This window comes from Cynocephalus volans, chromosome 1, assembly GCF_027409185.1.
Source record: "Cynocephalus volans isolate mCynVol1 chromosome 1, mCynVol1.pri, whole genome shotgun sequence".
Classification (NCBI taxonomy): Eukaryota; Metazoa; Chordata; class Mammalia; order Dermoptera; family Cynocephalidae; genus Cynocephalus; species Cynocephalus volans.
Genome location: NC_084460.1, coordinates 124,281,834 through 124,300,829, shown reverse-complemented (window position 1 = coordinate 124,300,829; position 18,996 = coordinate 124,281,834). Strand labels below are relative to the sequence as shown.

The 18,996-nt window shown below is 35.3% G+C and overlaps 1 protein-coding gene across 2 annotated transcripts in view; it reads left to right on the top strand.

Annotated features, from left to right (window-relative positions):
- STXBP5L (syntaxin binding protein 5L) overlaps positions 1-18,996 on the top strand; it is a 354,645-nt gene that overhangs the window by 49,666 nt on the left and 285,983 nt on the right. For both annotated transcript variants that reach the window (XM_063092515.1, XM_063092508.1), the window contains exon 2: positions 9,954-10,051. In XM_063092515.1, coding sequence (XP_062948585.1) covers positions 9,954-10,051 — 98 coding nt within the window. The remainder of the gene's footprint in view (positions 1-9,953; positions 10,052-18,996) is intronic.

Genomic DNA, 18,996 nt, shown 5'->3' with positions numbered 1-18,996 from the left:
ACAAAAGAAAACAAACAAGCAAAGTAGTATCACATCAAGAAAAGTGAGGTTTTTTTTGTTTTGTTTTGTTTTTTTACAATCTCAGAAAAAAAATTTATTTGTCTGAGAAATATACTATTTGCCCTTCATTTCGGAAAGATAGCCTTGCAGGGTAGAGTATTCTTGGCTGGCAATCTCTGTCTTTTAGTATTTTGAATATGTCATCCCATTCCTTTCTGGCTTTTAGGGTTTGTGATGAAAAGTCTGATGTTAGCCTGATTGGGGCTCCCTTATAGTGATTTGAAGCTTCTCTCTTGCAGCTTTTATTATTCTCTCTTTGTCTCTGAGTTTTGCCAATTTGACTATAACATGTCTTGGAGAAGGCCTTTTTGGGTTGAATACGTTTGGAGATCGTTGAGCTTCCTGGATCTGAAGATCTGTGATTTTTCCTATACCTGGGAAGTTTTCTGCCACTATTTTGTTGAATATGTTTTCAATGCAATCTCCTTTTTCCTCCCCTTCTGGAATACCCATGACTCGGATATTTGAGCGCTTAAGGTTGTCTGATATCTCTCTCAGATTTTCTTCAATGCCTTTGATTCTTTTCTCTTTTTTTTTTTTGTCTGCTTGTGTTATTTCAAACAGCCCATCTTCAAGTTCAGAGGTTCTCTCTTCAAATTTCATAAGCCTGCTGGTTAAACTCTCCATTGTGTTTTTTATTTCGCTGAATAACTTCTTCAGTTCTGCAAGTTCTGCTACATTTTTTTTTTCAGGGCATTGATTTCCTTGTACATTTCAGGTCCTGTATACTTTTCCTCCTTTCACCATGATATCTAGCTGAGTTTTCTTGTATTTCATTCAATTTCCTTAGAATTATCACTCGAAATTCCTTGTCAGTCATTTCAAGGGCTTCTTGTTCTATAGGATCTAGAGCTTGAGAGTTAGTATCCTTTGGTGGTGTACTTTCTTGATTTTTCATATTTCTTGTATCTTTTCTTTGATGTTTATTCATCATGGCAGGGGGTTACACAGTCCACAGGTTTGACACTATTGACTGACTAAGATGTTGCTGTGGTTGCCAATTTGGTATGGCTACCTCAGTGACTGCTCAGTTGGCCACTAGTGCCTTGCATGTGTGGTTGCCTCGGGTCTTGGGCCTCTCTGGGGAGCCACCTCTCTGGTCAGCTTGGACTCTGCCAGACTGCTGGATCACGGGGCAGTACCACAGGGTGTGTGGTCTCTGCTGAGCTTCCACCTCCCATGCTGGACTTCTCCCTGCTTCATGTGCACTAGGCCGGACTTGGGATGGAGCCAGGTGGCAGCGGTGAAGCCTACTTGCTGCTGGATTGCGCGGCAGCGGCCCCCCCACAGGATGTGGGGACTCTACGGAGCTTCTATCTCCCCTGCTGGACGTCTCTGTGCTCCATACGCATTGGGCCGGGCTGGGAATGGAGCCGGTGGCGATGATGAAGCCTATCTGCCGGATCTTGCCATGGCAGCCCGGCAGGGCATGTGGTCTCCATGGAGCTTCTGCTTCCCCTGCTGGACATCTCCCCATTCTGTATGCACTTGATGTTATGTTTTTATAGTTTAAATTGGTTGATTTGTGGGAGAGAGTGACGCTAGGGACTGTGTATTCTGCCATCTTGACCGGAAGTCTGAGCTCTTGTTTAAATGCAAGATGCTCAGTACTTCTCTAGAGCAAATGGCTAGAAGTACTTTAAAGTACAGCTGTTAACCACTTGTTAAAGGAATAACCACACATATTTAGCTAGATTCTTTTAGATTTTCTTTTGTTTGCATCACTAATATTTTTTTTCCTTAAAAATGTTTTCTTTCAGTGGCCCACCATCAACTTTTTGTTTTTGAAGTGGAGAAGCTGACCACTGGGAGGATCAAGGACTTTTCTGAACAAGCATAAGTGACTTTAATCTGAAATGTTTACAGCAGAGGTGTCAGACTCTGAAAGCCTTCCAGATTGCTCGTTGTCGGTGACAATTCACTCTCTTGCCATGTGATATGCTGAGTTGCTATAGAGAGTTACCATACAGAAGAAGATCCTCACCAGATGTGTCCCCTGGACTTTGGACTTCCCAGACTCCAAAAAGTTTCTGAAGCTGAGAAGTCCAAAGTCCATCTGGTGGTGGTGACAGTGACCTAGGGGTCTCACATTGCAAGATGGTGGAAGCAGACAGCAGAAAAAAATTTACTGAAGACTAAATAATCACAGAAATGAAAGTGTTCGTATTTATTGAGCATCTACTACCTGATGAGAACTTTATATTCATTGCTCACTTTAATCTCAGTGCAACCTTGGGAGGTAGGTTTGACCTACATTTTATATAGAGAAATAATCAAGCTCAGACTATTTAAGTAATTGCCAAATTTTAATGTCTGGCAAGTAGTTAAGCTGGGGTTTGACACCTCCCAGTCACAACAGTTATCCATTGCACTTTAGCCATGCTGTGACAAAACAGAAATGAAGGAATTCTCTAGTCTCCTTCTAGCCTTGCAGCTTTAGTGTAACTAACTCCTCTCCAAAACTCCCAGAGCAGCCAGTGCCTCTAAAATCGCAGGTTGACTGACCACATACTTTATAATGGGTTTCTACTTTTTAAATCCATATTTGAAATTTTGTTATTTAATGTTTTGCCTGTTTATATCTAAGAAAATTTAGATATTTAAGAACCCCATTTTCTTGTTAGTGATCAGCATTGCTGCCATTATTTTACTTCACCTACTGAGCATAAACTGTAGTATTGCAAAACCTCTTTGTGATTCTATCTAAAATTGAGAATTTTTTACCTTGACATAGTCATCTTCAGACTCTGTTCTCCTATATTTTTCTTCTTGCTTCATTTTTTTTTTATTGCATCTATATCATTCCAGTTGATGGACTTTATTCTTCTGAAATCAGCTAGGTACCTCAAGTGACCCCAACTTCTTATTTCATACTTTGTCTGATATGATTTAGTGTTCTTGAAGAAAACAATATTTTCTTTCAAATTGAAATATAATTCAACAACTATACAATTCACCTATTTAAAATGTACATTTTAATATTGTTTAGTATATTTACAGATTTGTGCAACGACCACCACCATCAATTTTAGAATATTTTCATTACCCCCCCAAAACCTTTTACCCATTAGTAGTCAATTCCCATTACTTGAACCCCCATCCCTAGGCAAGCACTAATATAAATTGTTTCTGTAGATTTTTCTATTATATACATTTCATATAGAAGTGGAATCATATATGTGACTGGCTTCCTCAGTTTGTATAACGTTTTCAAGGTTCATCCATGTTGTAGCATGTATCAGTACTTCAGTCTTTTGTGTTGATGAATAATATTCCATTGTATGGATATACCACTTTTATTTATCTATTCATCAGTTGATGGACATTTCAGTTACATTTTCACCAGCACTATGTATTAATGCTTCAATTTCTCCACATCTTCATCATCATGTGTTAATACATATGTCTTTTGATTAAAGCCATCCTAGTGGATGGGTGGTTGTATCTCATTGTGGATATGATTTATACTTCCCTAATGACTAATGATGTTGAGCATCTTATTGTGTGCTTATTCGTCATTTGTATATAAAAAGGGTTTTCAAAAAGTTCGTGGAAACATTTGTATTATCTGTTAAGTGTATTTTACTATGAACTTTTTAAAGTACCCTCATATTCTTTGGATAAATGTCTATTAAGATCCTTTGCCCATTTTTAAATTGGTTTATTTGTCTTTTTACTGTTGAGTTTTAAGAGTTCTTTATGTATTCTGGATATAAGTTCCTTTTCAGATATAGGATTTGCAAATATTTTCTGTCATTCTTTGAGTTGTCCTTCACTTTCTTGATGGTGTTCTTTTCAGCACGAGTTTTAAATTTTGACAGAGTTCAATATGTCTATGATTTCTTTTGTTACTAATTCTTTTGGTGTCATATTTAAGAAACTATTGCCTGCCAATCCAAAATGTAGACATATATCAAAACATCATGCTGTACACCATAAATACACACAATTTTTATTTGCCAATTAAAAATAATTTTAAAAAAAGAAACCATTGTCTAATCCAAAGTCACTAAGATTTAAGCATTTTTTTTTTTCTAGGAGTATTATAGTTTTGGCTCTTACATTTAGATCTGTGATCCATTTTGAGTTAATTTTTGTGTACGGTTGTAACTAAGGGATCCAGCGTCTTTTGCATGTAGATATCCAGTTGTTGAAGCATCAATTGTTGAAGGCCTGTTCTTTCCTCATTGACTTGTCTTGGCACCCTTGTCAAAAATCAGTTGACTGAAAACATGAAGATTTATTTCTAGAATCTGAATTCTGTTTCATTGATCTATATGTCTGTTCTTATGCCAGTACCTCATTTTTTTGATTATTATCATTTTCTTGAGTATAAGTTTTAGAATTGGAAAATGTGAGTTCTCCAATTTTGTTCTTCTTTATTAGGATTGTTTTGGTATTTTGGGTCTCTTGAATATCCATATGAATTTCAGAGTCAACTTTGTCAACTTCTGTAAAAAACACCAGCTGGGATTTTAATAGAAATTGCATTGATAATGCAGATCAATTTAGGGAGTATTGCTACCTTAACAATACTAAGTCTTTTAATCCATAGCTACAAGATGCCTTTCCTTTTATTTAGGTTTTTTCTCTAAATTTTTTTCAGTAATGTTTTGTTTTTTTCAGGGTACAAGTGTGATCCTTTTATTTCTAAGTATTTTATTCCTTTGAATGCTATTTATTGTAAATGGAATTGTTTTTTAATTTCATTTTCAAAAATTTAATTTTTGAAATTAAATTCATTTCATTTTCATTGCTAATATATAGAAATATAATAGACATTCTTATTTTTAAAAATCTCATTTTTATTTGAAGTTCTTATAAATGCATTTGATATGGCCTGTTAGTAAAGCACTAGATTTCTAAGCCTGATTTGCCACGTTAGATTAAGAAATTTGTTTTCATAAAAACACATTGAGTCAGTGACGTCAATTCAAGTTTTCTAGAAATCTGAAAAAAAATTGTCATTTTTCTTCTCTTGACGTCAATGGAATTCTTAATCATGAAAATATGTAAAGTATGCTTTGGCCTTATCAATGAACAATAACCTTGGTCAATGAATGATTATGTGAACAATTTCTTTCTTTTTTAAAAAATACTTTCCATATAGTTTCTAAGTGACTGTCAGGCATTGTTTTAAAAAGAACAGGATCTGACAGACATTCTCGAAACTGATTTACTTAAAGAGCTGTTAAATAAATGTGATGTGAAACAAATTGAGAAGGGGGCAAAACTATTTATTGGAAATCCGCAACAGTAGAAATATATACTGTAATTGGTAATCAGGAGCTCCAATGACCTTGACAGAGCTCATAATTGACTTTCATATACTCATTTTATAACCTTCAGCCTTGCTGAACTCCTCTATTAATTCTAATAATTTTTTAGTTTATTTCTTAGGATTGTGCATATACAAGACTGTAATCAGTAAATAGATAGTTTTAGTTCTTCATTTCCAATTTATATGTGTCTTATTTCTTTTTCTTGCCTTATTGCTCTGGATAGAACCTTCAGTACAATGTTAAATAGAAGTGGTGAAAGTGGGCATACTTATCTGTTTCTAACCTTGGAAGGAAAGCATTCATTCTTTCACTAATTGTTATGTTAGCTGTAGGTTTTTTGTACATGCCATTTATTAGATTGAGGAAGTTCTCTACAATTCCAATTGTTGACTGCTTTTTTTTGAGGGCAATTAAAATATTTATTAACATGTTTGAATTAGTGTTCTTTTCAGTCAACAAGTTTACAATGAGTGTTTTTTGTATCTAGCTTTGTGGTAGGTACTTTGAAGATGTAAGATAAATATTCTTTCAATAGATTCAGAGGATTTCTTTTTCCTTGTTCAGAATTTAATTTATTATTTTGTAAATTTTTATTGTTTTTATTTATACATATTTATGGGGTACAGAGTTTACTATCAGTATTTGTGTACAATATATGATGATCAAATCAATATTATTAGCATGTTCATCATTACAAATCGCAATTACTTTTTGTGTCTCTCGCCCAATTACTCTCTATTCCCCCTTCCTCTCTGCCTTTCCTGCCTTTAGTAACTATAGGTCTGCTCTTTCCTTCTGAAATTTTATTATGGTCTTTCTTTCCTTCTTTGTTTCTTAGCTCCCAGTTATGGGTGAGGACATGCAGTATTTCTCTTTCTGTGCCTGCCTCATTTCACTTAACAATTTTCTCTAAGCTCATCCATGTTGCTGTGAATGGCAGAATTTCATTCTTTTTTATGGCTGAGTAGTATTCCATTCTGTATATATACCACATTTTCCTTATCCAGTCATCTGTTGATGAACATTTATGTTGGTTCCATATCTTAGCAATTGTAAATAGAGCTGTGGTGAACATGAGAGTGCAGGCATCCCTTTGACAACTCAACAAGACTTAAATATAAGACCTGAAACTATAACACTCCTAGAAAAAAACAGGGATAATACTTCAGGAAGTAGGACTGGGCAAAGACTTTATGAATAAGACCCCAGAAGCACAAGCAACAAATGAAAAAGGAAACAAATTGGATTGTATCAAACTGAAAAGCTTCTGCACATCAAAGAAAACAATAAATGGAGTGAAAAGACAACCTACAGAATGGGAAAAAATATTTGCGAACTATACATCTGACAAGGGATTAATATCCAGAATATACAGGAACTTAAACAATTTCATGGTTAAAAAACAAACAAACCATATAACCTAATTAAAAATGGGCAAAGGAGCTGAACAGACATTTTTCAAAGGAAGACATACAAATGGCTAACAGGTACATGAAAAAATGTTCAACATCACTAATCAGGAAAATGCGAAGCAAAACCACATTGATATATCATCACACCCCAGCTAGACTGGCTATTATCAAAATGACTGAGAATAACAAATGCTGGTGAGGATGTGGAGAAAAGTGAACTCTTCTACACTGTTGGAGGGACTGTAAATTAGCACAGCCATTATGGGAAACAGTATAGAGGCTTCTCAAACAACTATAGATAGAACTATCATATGATCCAGCAATCCTACTTCTGGGTATACACCTAAAGGAGTGTTAACATGAGAAAGGGTGTTGGGTTTTCTGAAATGCCTTTTCTTCACCTATTGAGATGATCGAGTGGTTTTTGTCCTTTATTCTACTGATACAGTGTATTACATTAATTAATTTTTCAATGTTAAGCAAACCTTGCATTTTTGGGATAAATCCCATCAGATCGTGGTGTATATCTTTTTTGTGTGTTGCTAGAATCAGTTTGATAGTGTTTTGCTAAGGATTTTTACGTCTATATTAATGAGTTATTCGTATTTAGTTTTCTTTTCTCTTGATGTTCTTGTTATCAGGGTAAGACTAGCTTCATAGAATGAGTTGGGAAGTGTTATCACCTTTTCTGTTTTTGGGGAGAGTAACTATATTCTGATTTTTGTAATCCACATTGCTCTGCAAAAAGAGTATGAATCTCTTCCTCTTGACAATTTTACATTGCTAGATCTAAATGAGGAAGACAGTATGTCACAACCAAGAGGTAAACATCCCAGTTAAGAATCATGACCAGAAAATGAGTTTTCTGAATAAGTATATTTACCAACTAAGCAGAGTACCATGCACCATTTATCAATCTCAGAGGAGCAGAACACTGTGTACTGGTTACCAGTCCCAAGGGAGGACCTGCACTACATGCAAGACAGAAAAGATTATCACTTTGTCAACCATCAGGAATAGAAATTCAAACATTTCTGCCCATTGCATCCTGGTATCAGAGACACCAAGGAAAACACAATGTAGTCAAGCACTGGATGGAGCAACACTTTACTTATGCAGGGAAGAGACAGAGCAAGATAAGCTTTAACAGTGTATGTCACTCCCCCATAGCCAACAGGTCTCTCCCAGCAGTACAGGGCATTTGGCTATGCACACCCTTCTTGTGCCACAGTAGAAGAACCCCATCCACCTCCCTGTGGAGGACAGGTATAGCAGTCAGGGTGGCCAGGTGCCATGTGATGCACACACTTAGGTGGAACAAAGGAGCATACATTGGGCTTGCAACTGGGAAAGATATTCCCACACAAGGCAATGTGCCCAGCACAGGCAGTGTGGGCTCTTGGTAAGGAAGTGTTCCAGGCCTAAGGTCCATTCTAACATGGCCACGTGTGAGTCAAAAGATTGTGTGCATGAGACTGCCTTTTCCAACGCTAGTTCAGTTAAAAATTCTTTGGAGATTATCAAACGGGAGTTGGTTGTTTAAGACCATCATGGTACATTTATACTATAATAAGCTATGCAAACTTTAGATAGGTTGAAGTACAGCTACATGTACTTTTATGAAGTATTTCTATGGTATCTTGTTAAGTAGAAAAAACAGATTAAAGATCTGGATGTATACTAGGGTACTTCAAGAAGTTCATGGAAAGATTTGTATTATTTTTTAATTCTATTTTTCCACTAACTTTTTAAATGTCCTGGTATTATGTAATATGCATATGCATGTATGTTCATATATGCTTTAAAAGAAAATGAGGAAGTTATGGAATGAATTTTCTACAATGTTTTCTTAATGAAATGAGTTTTAGATGAACTACACGTTGTAGGTTATCTTTCTGTCTTTGGATATTTACAAATGCAATATTTTATTATTAAGATATTTCCATTAAAAAAAAAACAGTTTGGGGGCACTAAATAACTGGCTGAACTAGTTATGGAATCTCTTTTTTATGACCTGTCTGGGTCCTTTATTTCTTTGATAAGTTACCACATACTCCATACTAGAGTTAATTCCTGTCTAATACTGCATATTCCTTTTCACATGTTAGTCTTGTTTCCTCAATGAGATTATGAATTTTTCCTATTTTTCTTATTTTGTTTTTACATTTTGTTATTATGAAAGCTTTCAAATATAAGAAAAGTTGAAAGAATTATATTGTGAACATTCATGTGTATATTCTCACCACCTAGATTTGACAAGTAGCATTTTGCTATATTCATTTTATCATTTCTATCTATCCATCTTGTCCACTTATACGTATATTATTTTTTGGATGCATTTTCAAGTTGCAAATGTTGGTATACTTTACCTTTTAACACTTTAGTATTCACAACATTAACTAGAGTTCAGTATTTGTTTATGATACTCTTAACTTTTTTGTGGTACACTTTACATAAAGAAAAATCACAAATTTTATTTTAGCATTTGATAAATTTTTACTAATTTCTACACTTGTGTAATTAGAACCTCTATGAAAATATAGAATATTACCATCACTCAATAAAGTTCCTCCATACACCTTCCTAGTTAGTCATTCTCAAGGCAACCACTGTTCTTATTTTTTTCACAGTAGATCAGTTTTGCTTATTTGGAGCTTAATATAGATGTGATCATATGTATAAATGTTTTTGTCTATGGTTTCTTTCACTTAGCATAATATTTTTGAGAATTATCCATATTGTTGCATCTGTCAATAGTTTTTATCTTTTACTTGTTCAGTAATTCCATTGTAATATTATACTACAGTTTGTTTCTTGGTTCTCTTGTTGATGGACACCTGGGCTGTTTGCAGTTTTTTACTGTCATGAATAACGCTGCTAGGGGCATACTTACACAAGTCATTTTGTGGACATGTGCTTTTAATTTTCCTGGATAAAAGGAGTGGAATTGCTAGGTAATAAGACAGGAATATATTTAGTTTTATAAGTAATGCAAGACATTTTCCCAAAGTGGTTGTATCATTTTACATTCCTACTAAAAATGTATGGGAGTTTAGGTTACTCCATATCCTTGTCGACATTTAGTGGTATTTTTTTTCTTTTAAAATAACTTCAGTCATTCTGGTGGTTGTATAACAGTATGTTGTGGTTTTAATTTTTATTTCCCTGATTACTACTTGCACTATTTGCTCTCTTTCAGACAGTTCGGCATGGTTTTCCTTATCAGCCCACAACATTAGCCTTTGATCCAGTTCAGAAAATCTTGGCTATTGGAACGAGAACAGGTGCTATACGAATGTATCCTTGATTTTTGATTCATAGCTCACTACATTAATACCAATTACATTTTCTCAAACATTGAGGTAAGTGAAATATTTATGACCAAATAAAGTTTACTGTTCATTTGTGTTTTTATTTTATTTCTTTAAATTTTTATTGAATCATTATTGATTATACGTATTTGAGGGGTACAGATTTGATTACCAGTATTTGTGTACAATACGTGATGATCGAATCAGGATAGTTGTCATATTTGTCATTACAAAATGTATTGATACTTTAACCAATTTCTCCCTAATCCCTCACCATCCCCTCTCTAATAACTACAGTTCTGTACTTACCTTCTTAAAGTTCAACATATTGCTGTGTTTTGTTTCCTTTTTTCTTTCTTGTAAGTTTATTTATTTATTTAAACTCCCACTTATGAGTGAGGACATGCAGTATTTCTCTTTCTTTGCCTGGCTTATTTCATTTAACATCATTTTCTCCAAACTCATCCATGTTGCTGCAAATGACAGAATTTCATTCTCTTTTATTACTGAGTAGTATTCCATTGTGTATATATACTACATTTTCTTTATCCAGTCATCTCTTGATGGACATTTGGATTAGTGCCATATCTTGGCTATCATAAATGCGATAAGCATAGGAGTGCAGGTTTCTGTTTGACATGATGAATTCCATTCCTTTGCCTATATACCCAGTAGTAGGATTGCTGGATCATATGGTAGCTCTATCTGTAGTTGTTTGAGAAACCTCCATACTGTTTTCCATAATGGCTGTCCTAACTTACAGTCCCACTGACAGTGTGGAAGAGTTCTCCTTTCCTCTGCATCCTCACCAGCATTCGTCATCCTATCTTTTTATAATAGCCAGCCTAACTGGGGTGAGATAATATCTCGGTGTGTTTTTGATTTGCATTTCCATTATCATTAGTGATATTGAACATTTTTTCATGTCTTCTGCTGTGAAATATTTATTCAGCTCCTTTGCCCATTGTTTTTTTGTTTGTTTGTTTTTTCTACTGTTTAATTGTTTGAGTTCCTTGTATATTCTGGATATTAATCCCTTGTCAGATATAAGTTTTGAAAATATTTTCTCCCATTCTGTAGGTTGTCTTTTCACTCTGTTTCCTTTGATATGCAGAAGGTTTTTAGTTTGATATAATCCCATTTGTTTATGTTGTTCATTTGTTGCTTGTGCTTTTGAGGACTTATTCATAAAGTCTTTGCCCAATCATAATCTTGAAGTGTTTCCCCTATGTTTTCCTCTAGGAATTTTATAGTTTCAGGTTTTATATATGTCTTTAATCAATTTTGAATTGATTTTGGTGTAAACAGTGAGAGGTAGAGGTTTAACTTTATTCTTCTGCAAATGGATGTCCAGTTTTCCCAGCACCATTTCTTAAAGAGGCTGTCTTTTCCCAGTGTATGTTCTTAGTGCCTTTGTCAAAGATCATCAGTTGGATGTTAAATACATGGATTGATTTCTGGGTTCTCTATTCTTTTCCACTGAACTGAGTGTCTCTTTTTATGCCAGTACCATGATGTTTGGGTTACTATGGCTTTGTAGTATAATTTGAAGTCAGGTAGTGTAATGCCTCCAGCTTTATTCATTTATTTTTGCTCAGGATTGCTTCGGCTATTTGGGGTCCTTTGTTTTCCATTGTTTCTGTGAAGAATGTCATTGGTGTTTTGATGGGGATTGCATTGAAGGCGTAGATCACTTTGGGAAGTATGGACATTTTCTCAAAGTTAATTCTTCTATTCCATGAAAATGGAATATCTTTCCATCTTTTAGTGTCCTCTTTAATTTCTTTCAGCCATGATTTGTAGTTATTGTTGTAGAGATCTTTTACCTCCTTGGTTAAATTTATTCCTAGGTTTTTTTTTTTTTTTTTTTTTTGGTAGCTACTGTAAATGTGCTTGCTTTCTTGATTTCTTTTTCTGGTAGTTCATTGTTGAAGTATAAAAACACTAAAAAATACTACTGATTTTTGTATGTTGATTTTGTATCCTGTGACTTTGATGAATTTTTTTATCGGCTCTAGGCATTTTTTGGTAGTCATTTATTTTTTCTATATATAGGATTATGTCATCTACAAACAGGGACAGTATGACTTCATCCTTTCAATTATTTTTTAAATTTTTTAATTTAATTTTTAATTTAATTTCAACTTCTGAATATACATTGTAGTTGATTTTCATGACCCTTTACCCATTCCTCTTTTCCCCCTCTTTTTCTCCCCTCCCCCATCATATCTGTTCACTTGTCTTAACAAGTTCAAGGAATTGTTGTGATTGTTGTGTCTTCTTCCCGCCCAACCCTTTATTTGTTTGTGTGTTTATTTATTTATTTATTTTTAACTCCCACAAATAAGTGAGAACATGTGGTATTTCTCTTTCTGTGCCTGACTTGTTTCACTTAATATAATTATCTCTAAGTCCATCCATGTTGTTGCAAATGGTAGTATTTCATTTTTTTATAGCAGAGTAGAATTCCATTGTGTAGATATACCACAGTTTCCTTATACACTCATCTGATGATAGACATTTGGGCTGGTTCCAACTATTGGCTATTGTAAATAGTGCTGCAATAAACATTGGAGTACAGGCATCCCTTCGGCTCTTGACTAATTGCTCTGATGAGTACTTCCAAAACTATGTTTAATAGGAGTGGTGAGAGTGGGCATCCTTGTCTTATTTCTGCTTTTAAAGGAAAATCTTTCAGCTTTTCCCCATTCAGGATGGCACTGGCAGTGAGTTTGTCATATATGGCTTTCACTGTGTTCATATACTTTCCTTCTATAATTAATTTTCTGAGACTCTTTATCATGAAGTGATGTTGAATTTTGTCAAATGTTTTTTCTGCCTCTGTTGAAATAATCACATGGTTTCTGTCCTTGATTTTGTTGATGTGGTGTATCACATTCATTGATTTGCATATTCTGAACCATCTTTGCATCCCTGGGATGAATCTTTCTTGATCATGATGTATAACCTTTTCGATGTGTTGCTGTATTCTGTTTGCTAATATTTTGTTGAGGATTCCTGCATCAAAATTCATCAAGGATATTACCCTGTAGTTTTCTTTTTTCTGATTTTGATATCAGGACAGTGCTGGCCTCATAGAATGATTTTGGTAGAATGGCCTGTTTCAATTTTTTAAAATTGTTTGGAAAGGATTGGTATTAATTCCTCTTTAAAGTTTTGGTAGAATTTAGCCATGAAATTATTTCTTCCTGGGCTTTTTTCATCTGAAAATTTGCGATTAGTTCTTCAATCTCATTGCTCATTACTGGACTATTGAGGTTTTCCATGTCTTCTTGGTAGTTTGTATGCATTGAGACATTTATACTTTCCTCCAGGTTTTGATTTGGTTGGTATAAACTTGTTCATAATAGTGTCTAATGATTCTTTGTATTTCTGTGGTATTGGTTATAATGTCTTCTTTTTCAATTCTGATTTTGTTATTTGGGTCTTTTCTTTTTTTAATCTAGCTAATGATTTCTGTTTTTTATCTTCTTAAAAAACAACTTTTGTTTTGTTGATCTTTTGCATTTTTTTGGTCTCTTTTCTTTAGTTCTGCTCTGCTTAATTATTTCTTTCCATCTACTAATTTGGGGGTTGGATTGTTCTTGTTTTTCTAGTTCTTTGATTGTGGTTAGGTTGTTTATTTGGAGTCTTTCTCTTCTGTTGATATAAGCATTTATTCTAATAAACTTCTCTCTTAGTATTGCTTTGCACTATCCCTAGATTTTGGTATGATCTGTTTTATTTTCATTAGTTTCATGAGTTTTTGATTTCCTGTTTAATTTTTTCTTTTACCCTTAGGTCGTTCATGAGCATGTTGTTTAATTTGTATGTATTTGTATGGTTTCCTGAGTTTTGCTGTTTATTGATTTCTAATTTTGATCTTTTGTGGTCTGAAAAGGTACTTGAAATAATTTCAATGTTTTAAAATTTGTTGAGGCTTGATTTGTGGCCTAACAAGTGATCTCTCCTGGAGAATGTTCCATGTGCTAATAGGAAGAATGTTTTTTCTGTGGTTATTGGATGAAATGTGTAGATGTCTGCCAAGTCCAATTGGTCTAAAGTGTAGTTTAAATCCTGTGTTTCTCTGTTGATTTGTTGCCTAGATGATCTGCCCATTGTTGAGAGAGGGGTATTCAGGTCCTCAACTATTATTGTATTGGGGTCTCTTTCTTTATTTCTAATAATGTTTGCCTTATATATCTGAATGCTCTTATGTTAGGTGCATATGTATTTATGATTGTTATGTCCTTTTGGGAAATAGATCCCTTTATCATTATATAATTACCTTCTTTGTCTCTTTTTATAGTTTTTGGTTTAAAGTCTATTTTACATGATATGAGAATGGCTACTCATGCTCGTGTTTAGTTTACATACGCATGGTATATCTTTTTACATCCCTTTACTATTAGTTTGTTTGAGTACTGACAGGTGAGGTGACTGTGTTGTAGACAGCATATAGTTGGGTTTTGATTTTTAATCTATTTGGTTGGTCTATGTCTTTTGAGTTGGGGATTCAATCCGTTTACTTTTAGGGTTGTTATTGAAAGGTATTATCTTATTCATGGCATTTTATTAATTTTCGTGTGGTTGTTTTAAATGTCTTTTGTTCCTTTCTTTCCTTTTATGTTTGTCTTTGGTGTTCATTGTTTTTTTGAGGCAGTAAGATGTAGTTTCTTTCTCCTTCTCAATTGCATATTTGTTCTACCAGTGGGTTTTGTTCTATCTTATATATACACAGTGTTGATAATTTTTGTTTTTTGGATTCCAGATGCAGGACGCCCTTGAGGATTTCTTGTAGGGCTGGTCATGTAGTGGTGAACTTCCACAGTTTTTGTTTGTCTGAGAAGGACACTATTTCTCCTTCATTTCTGAAGGATAGCCCTGCTTGGTATAATATTCTTGGCTAGCAGTTTTTTCCTTTTAGCACTTTGAATGCATTATCCCATTCTTTTCTGGCCTATAAGGTTTCAGCTGAGAAATCTTGCTATTAGTCTAATGGGGGCTCCTGTATATGTGACTTGACACTTTTTTCTTGCTGCTTTTAGAATTCTCTCTTTTCTTTGACTTTTGACTTTTGGATTGAATCTGTTTGGGGATCTTTGAGCCTCTTGTATTAGTAAGTTCATATCTTTCCAATAATTGGGAATTTTTCTGCTGTTATTTCATTGAAAAGGTTTTCATTGCCTTTTCTTTTCCTCCCCTTCTGGAATCCCCATGATTTGGATGTTTATTTGCTTATGATTGTCTGATAGCTCTCATAGATTTTCTTAATTTTTTAAAATTCTTTCTTTTTTTTTTTTTTGGTCTGCCTGGGTAATTTCAAAAAGACTGTCTTTGGAATCCTAAATTCTTTCTTCTGCTTGCTCTAGTCTACTGCTTAAGCTCTTGGTGGTATTTTTTATTTCATTCAATGAATCCTTTAGTTCCATGAGTTCTGCTATATTCTTTTTAAAGATATTTATCTCTTTATGAAGTTTCTTCTTCATATTCTGTATTGTTTTTCTCATTTTGTTATGTTGTCTATTTGAGCCTTCTTGTACCTCACTGAATTTCCATTAGATTGTTGTTTAGAATTCCTGTTCAGTGATTCCAAATTTCCTGCTGTTTAGAGTCTGGTACTTGAGAATTCCGAATTTTCCCGCTGTTTAGGGTCTGTACTTGAGAGTTATTGTATTCCTTTCACGGTGTTATATTTCTTGTTTTTCTAGTATCCATACATTGATGTCTGGTCATCCAGTGGAGTAGTTGCTTCTTCTATTACACTGGAATTTCCTTTGAGGAGGGAGTCTCCCTTCTCTATATGGGCTTTATATTGACTGTTGGTCTTGAGCAGAGTTACTGGCACCCCTCCTAGTGTTTCATGTCCCTTATAAGTGCACTAGTTTGTGCTGAATGTGCTCAGTTTTGATGGATAGCCCTGGGTGAGGTTTCTCTTTTCTCTTTTCTGCAGGCAGAGGCTTCTCCTGGGTCCTCACTTCTCCCTCTTTCCTCTTTCTTCCTGCCTGTTAAAATGCAAGAATACCTGGATATGATGAAGGAGATCTGGTGGTGCCTGGGCTGGGCATCAGTGGGGAGTGAGACCATCTACTGTGCAAGTAAAAGGTTGGCTGTAGCAGTACTGCTCTTTGGTTGGGGGTTGGTTATGGCAGCAGCCACAAGGTCATGCTTTCCTTTGCAGTTGGGGTAATAGACTGCCATGAGTGGGGCTGCTGAACTGCTTCTCAGGATGTGAGTGGGGCCACTGGGCAAGCCCTTAGCAGAGTGTCCTCTTTTTCTGCTTGTGGGCAGTAGGTGGTGCTGCAGGATGGGCCCTCAGCAGGGTGCCCAGTCCAGCAGTCTGTGGGCACTAGGCGGGGCCACTGGGCTGGTTGGACCACTTATGGGCAGTGTGGAGGGCCACTGGGCAGTCTTGCAGTAAAGGGGCCAGTGCATTTGCTTCTGAGTTGGCAAATTTGCTAGACAGGACCATTCAGGGTGGAGCTGCCAGGTCATCCCTCTGAAAGGGGTGACACACTTTATTTCCACTGATTCTAGGGGATATTCTTTATGGTAGAGATCCATGAACTATATTTTTGACTTGGAGGCTCAGGTTTGCAAAACTCAGCTGTCAGTGCTGGGGTTTGTGGGGAATGGGGTATGTCCACCTAAGGAGGGTCTGCCTATGTGAGTGATCTCTGGCCAGGGACATGGGGGTGTGCCAATTCAGCAGGACTAGAGTTGGCTTCTCAGACTGTAGAACAGACTTACTACTGTTGTGAGCCCAGGCTTCCAGCTGCCAGGATCAGGGCATTGAAGCCTCTCCCAGTGTGCTGGGTAGAGGACAGAGCCTTAAGGCTGGGGAAGCACTGTGGCTACTGGCCCCAGGGCAGGGTGCACTTCTGTTAACAGGTCTGGTTTCAAAATGGTTCCCATCTGTATTGGCTTAGGTCCTGAGGGTGGGAGAAGGGGAGTGCATCATCTGTGCTAATGTTCTAGGGTGCTGTCCACACTTGGCTCCAGACTTGAACTGCCAAAGGATCTGTGGGCCTGTGTGTTAAGGATGGAGGTTGGTGTGGATCCTCTGCCTACACTTTTGTTGCCAGTGAAATTTTTTCTCTGCCAATCTGGTGTTGGAGATGTGGTGGCTGAGGCCATGTACCTCTCTCTTTTCTCTATGTTACGCTCCTGGATTTTCATTGTCCACAGCAATCTCACCAGTGTCCTGTTGTGCTCTCACACTCTACCATTGATGCCCCTGTCAGTATTGAGCTGTCTGATAGTTGTTCCAGTCCTTTTCTGTGGGAAGAACATGCCCTGGGCACCTCTAGTCCTCCATCTTCCAGTTTATTGTTACTTTATTTTTTTTTCTTTATTTCTTTTTTAAAGAAAATGTAATTTTATTAATATTCTTTTTAACATTCTAGTATGTTGTTGCAGAGCAGTTGGGAGGGATAGGGAAAGGGGAAGGAAATATGATGGAAGAAGGAGGAAGGAGGAGGGGTGGGATTGAAGTCTGTGGCACCCCCCTCATTCCCACAGGGAAGAGCGGGGGGGGGCTTCCAGCAGTGGATCACTTTGGGTAGTATGGGTATTTTAACAATATTAATTCTTTCAATCATGAACCCAGAAAGTCTTTACATTTTTTTGGTGTCCTGTTCAGTTTCTTTCATCAGTATTTTATAATTTTCCTTGTAGAGATATTTCACATCCTTGGTTAAATTTATTTCTAGGTTCTTTTTTTTTTTTTTTTTGTAGCTGTTATAAATGAAATTGCTTTCTTGATTCTTTTTCAGCTAGTTCATTGTTGGTGTATAGAAATGCTACTGATTTTTGCATGTTGATTTTGTGTCCTGAAACTTTACTGAATTCTTTGATCAGTTCTGAGTTTTTGGGTGGAGTCTTTAGGTTTTTCTGTATATAAGATCATGTCCTCTGCAAACAGAGATAATTTGACTGCCTTCTTGAATGAAATGTCTGGAAAAAACAAAAGCAAAGGAGAAAAATAGACTTTCTCAGACAAACAAAAAATTAGAGAATTTATTGCCAGTAGAACTGCCCAGAAAGATGTTAAAACAACTTTTTTAAGTAAAGGAAAATTATATAGGTCAAAAATATGAATCTACATAGAGAAAAGAAAGAGCATTGGAGAGGGAATAAATGTACGTATGTAAAATCTTTATATATTCTTAATTGACCTAAAAGATTATTGTTTATTTAAGCTCATAATAACAATGCATTCTTTGATTATTGGATAAGTAAATTAAAGAAGAACAATGTCATTAGAGGCAGAGGGAGGAATTGTGAATACTGTGTTAAAGGTACCTGAACTGCATATGAAATGCCATAGTGTTATTTGAATGCAGACTTAAATTAGTTATAAATTCATGTTGAAAACTCTAGGACAACTACTAAATTTTTTTGAGCAGTATAATTTTATGCTAAAAGAGGAGGAAAATAATAATAATATATTATGTTTAATTAAAACCATAGAATGAATAAAAATAGGGGAAAAGAAAACAAAGACAAATGGAATGAATAGAAAGCAGTTATAAACATGGTAAATTTTAATTCAGCTGTATCAACAGTCATTTTAAATGTGAATAATCTAATATATAAAGATAGTGGAAGACAAAAAAGAAACACAAAGTAGAAGGGCAACAAATAGAAACAGTAATAAATATAGTAGATATATTAATCTGACTATTTTAACAACCACTGTAAACATCAACAGACTAAATAAACCAGTTAAAAGATAGAGACTGTCAAAGTGGATTAAAAACAAGACCCAACTATGTGTTGTGTACAAGAAACCTTTAATTTAAAGATACAGGGTGATTACAACTAAAGGGATTAAGAAAGATAACATGCTAACACTAATAAACAAAAGCAGGAAAAATTATATTAATTTTAGATAAATTAGATTGCAGAACAATGCAAATTATGGGGGAT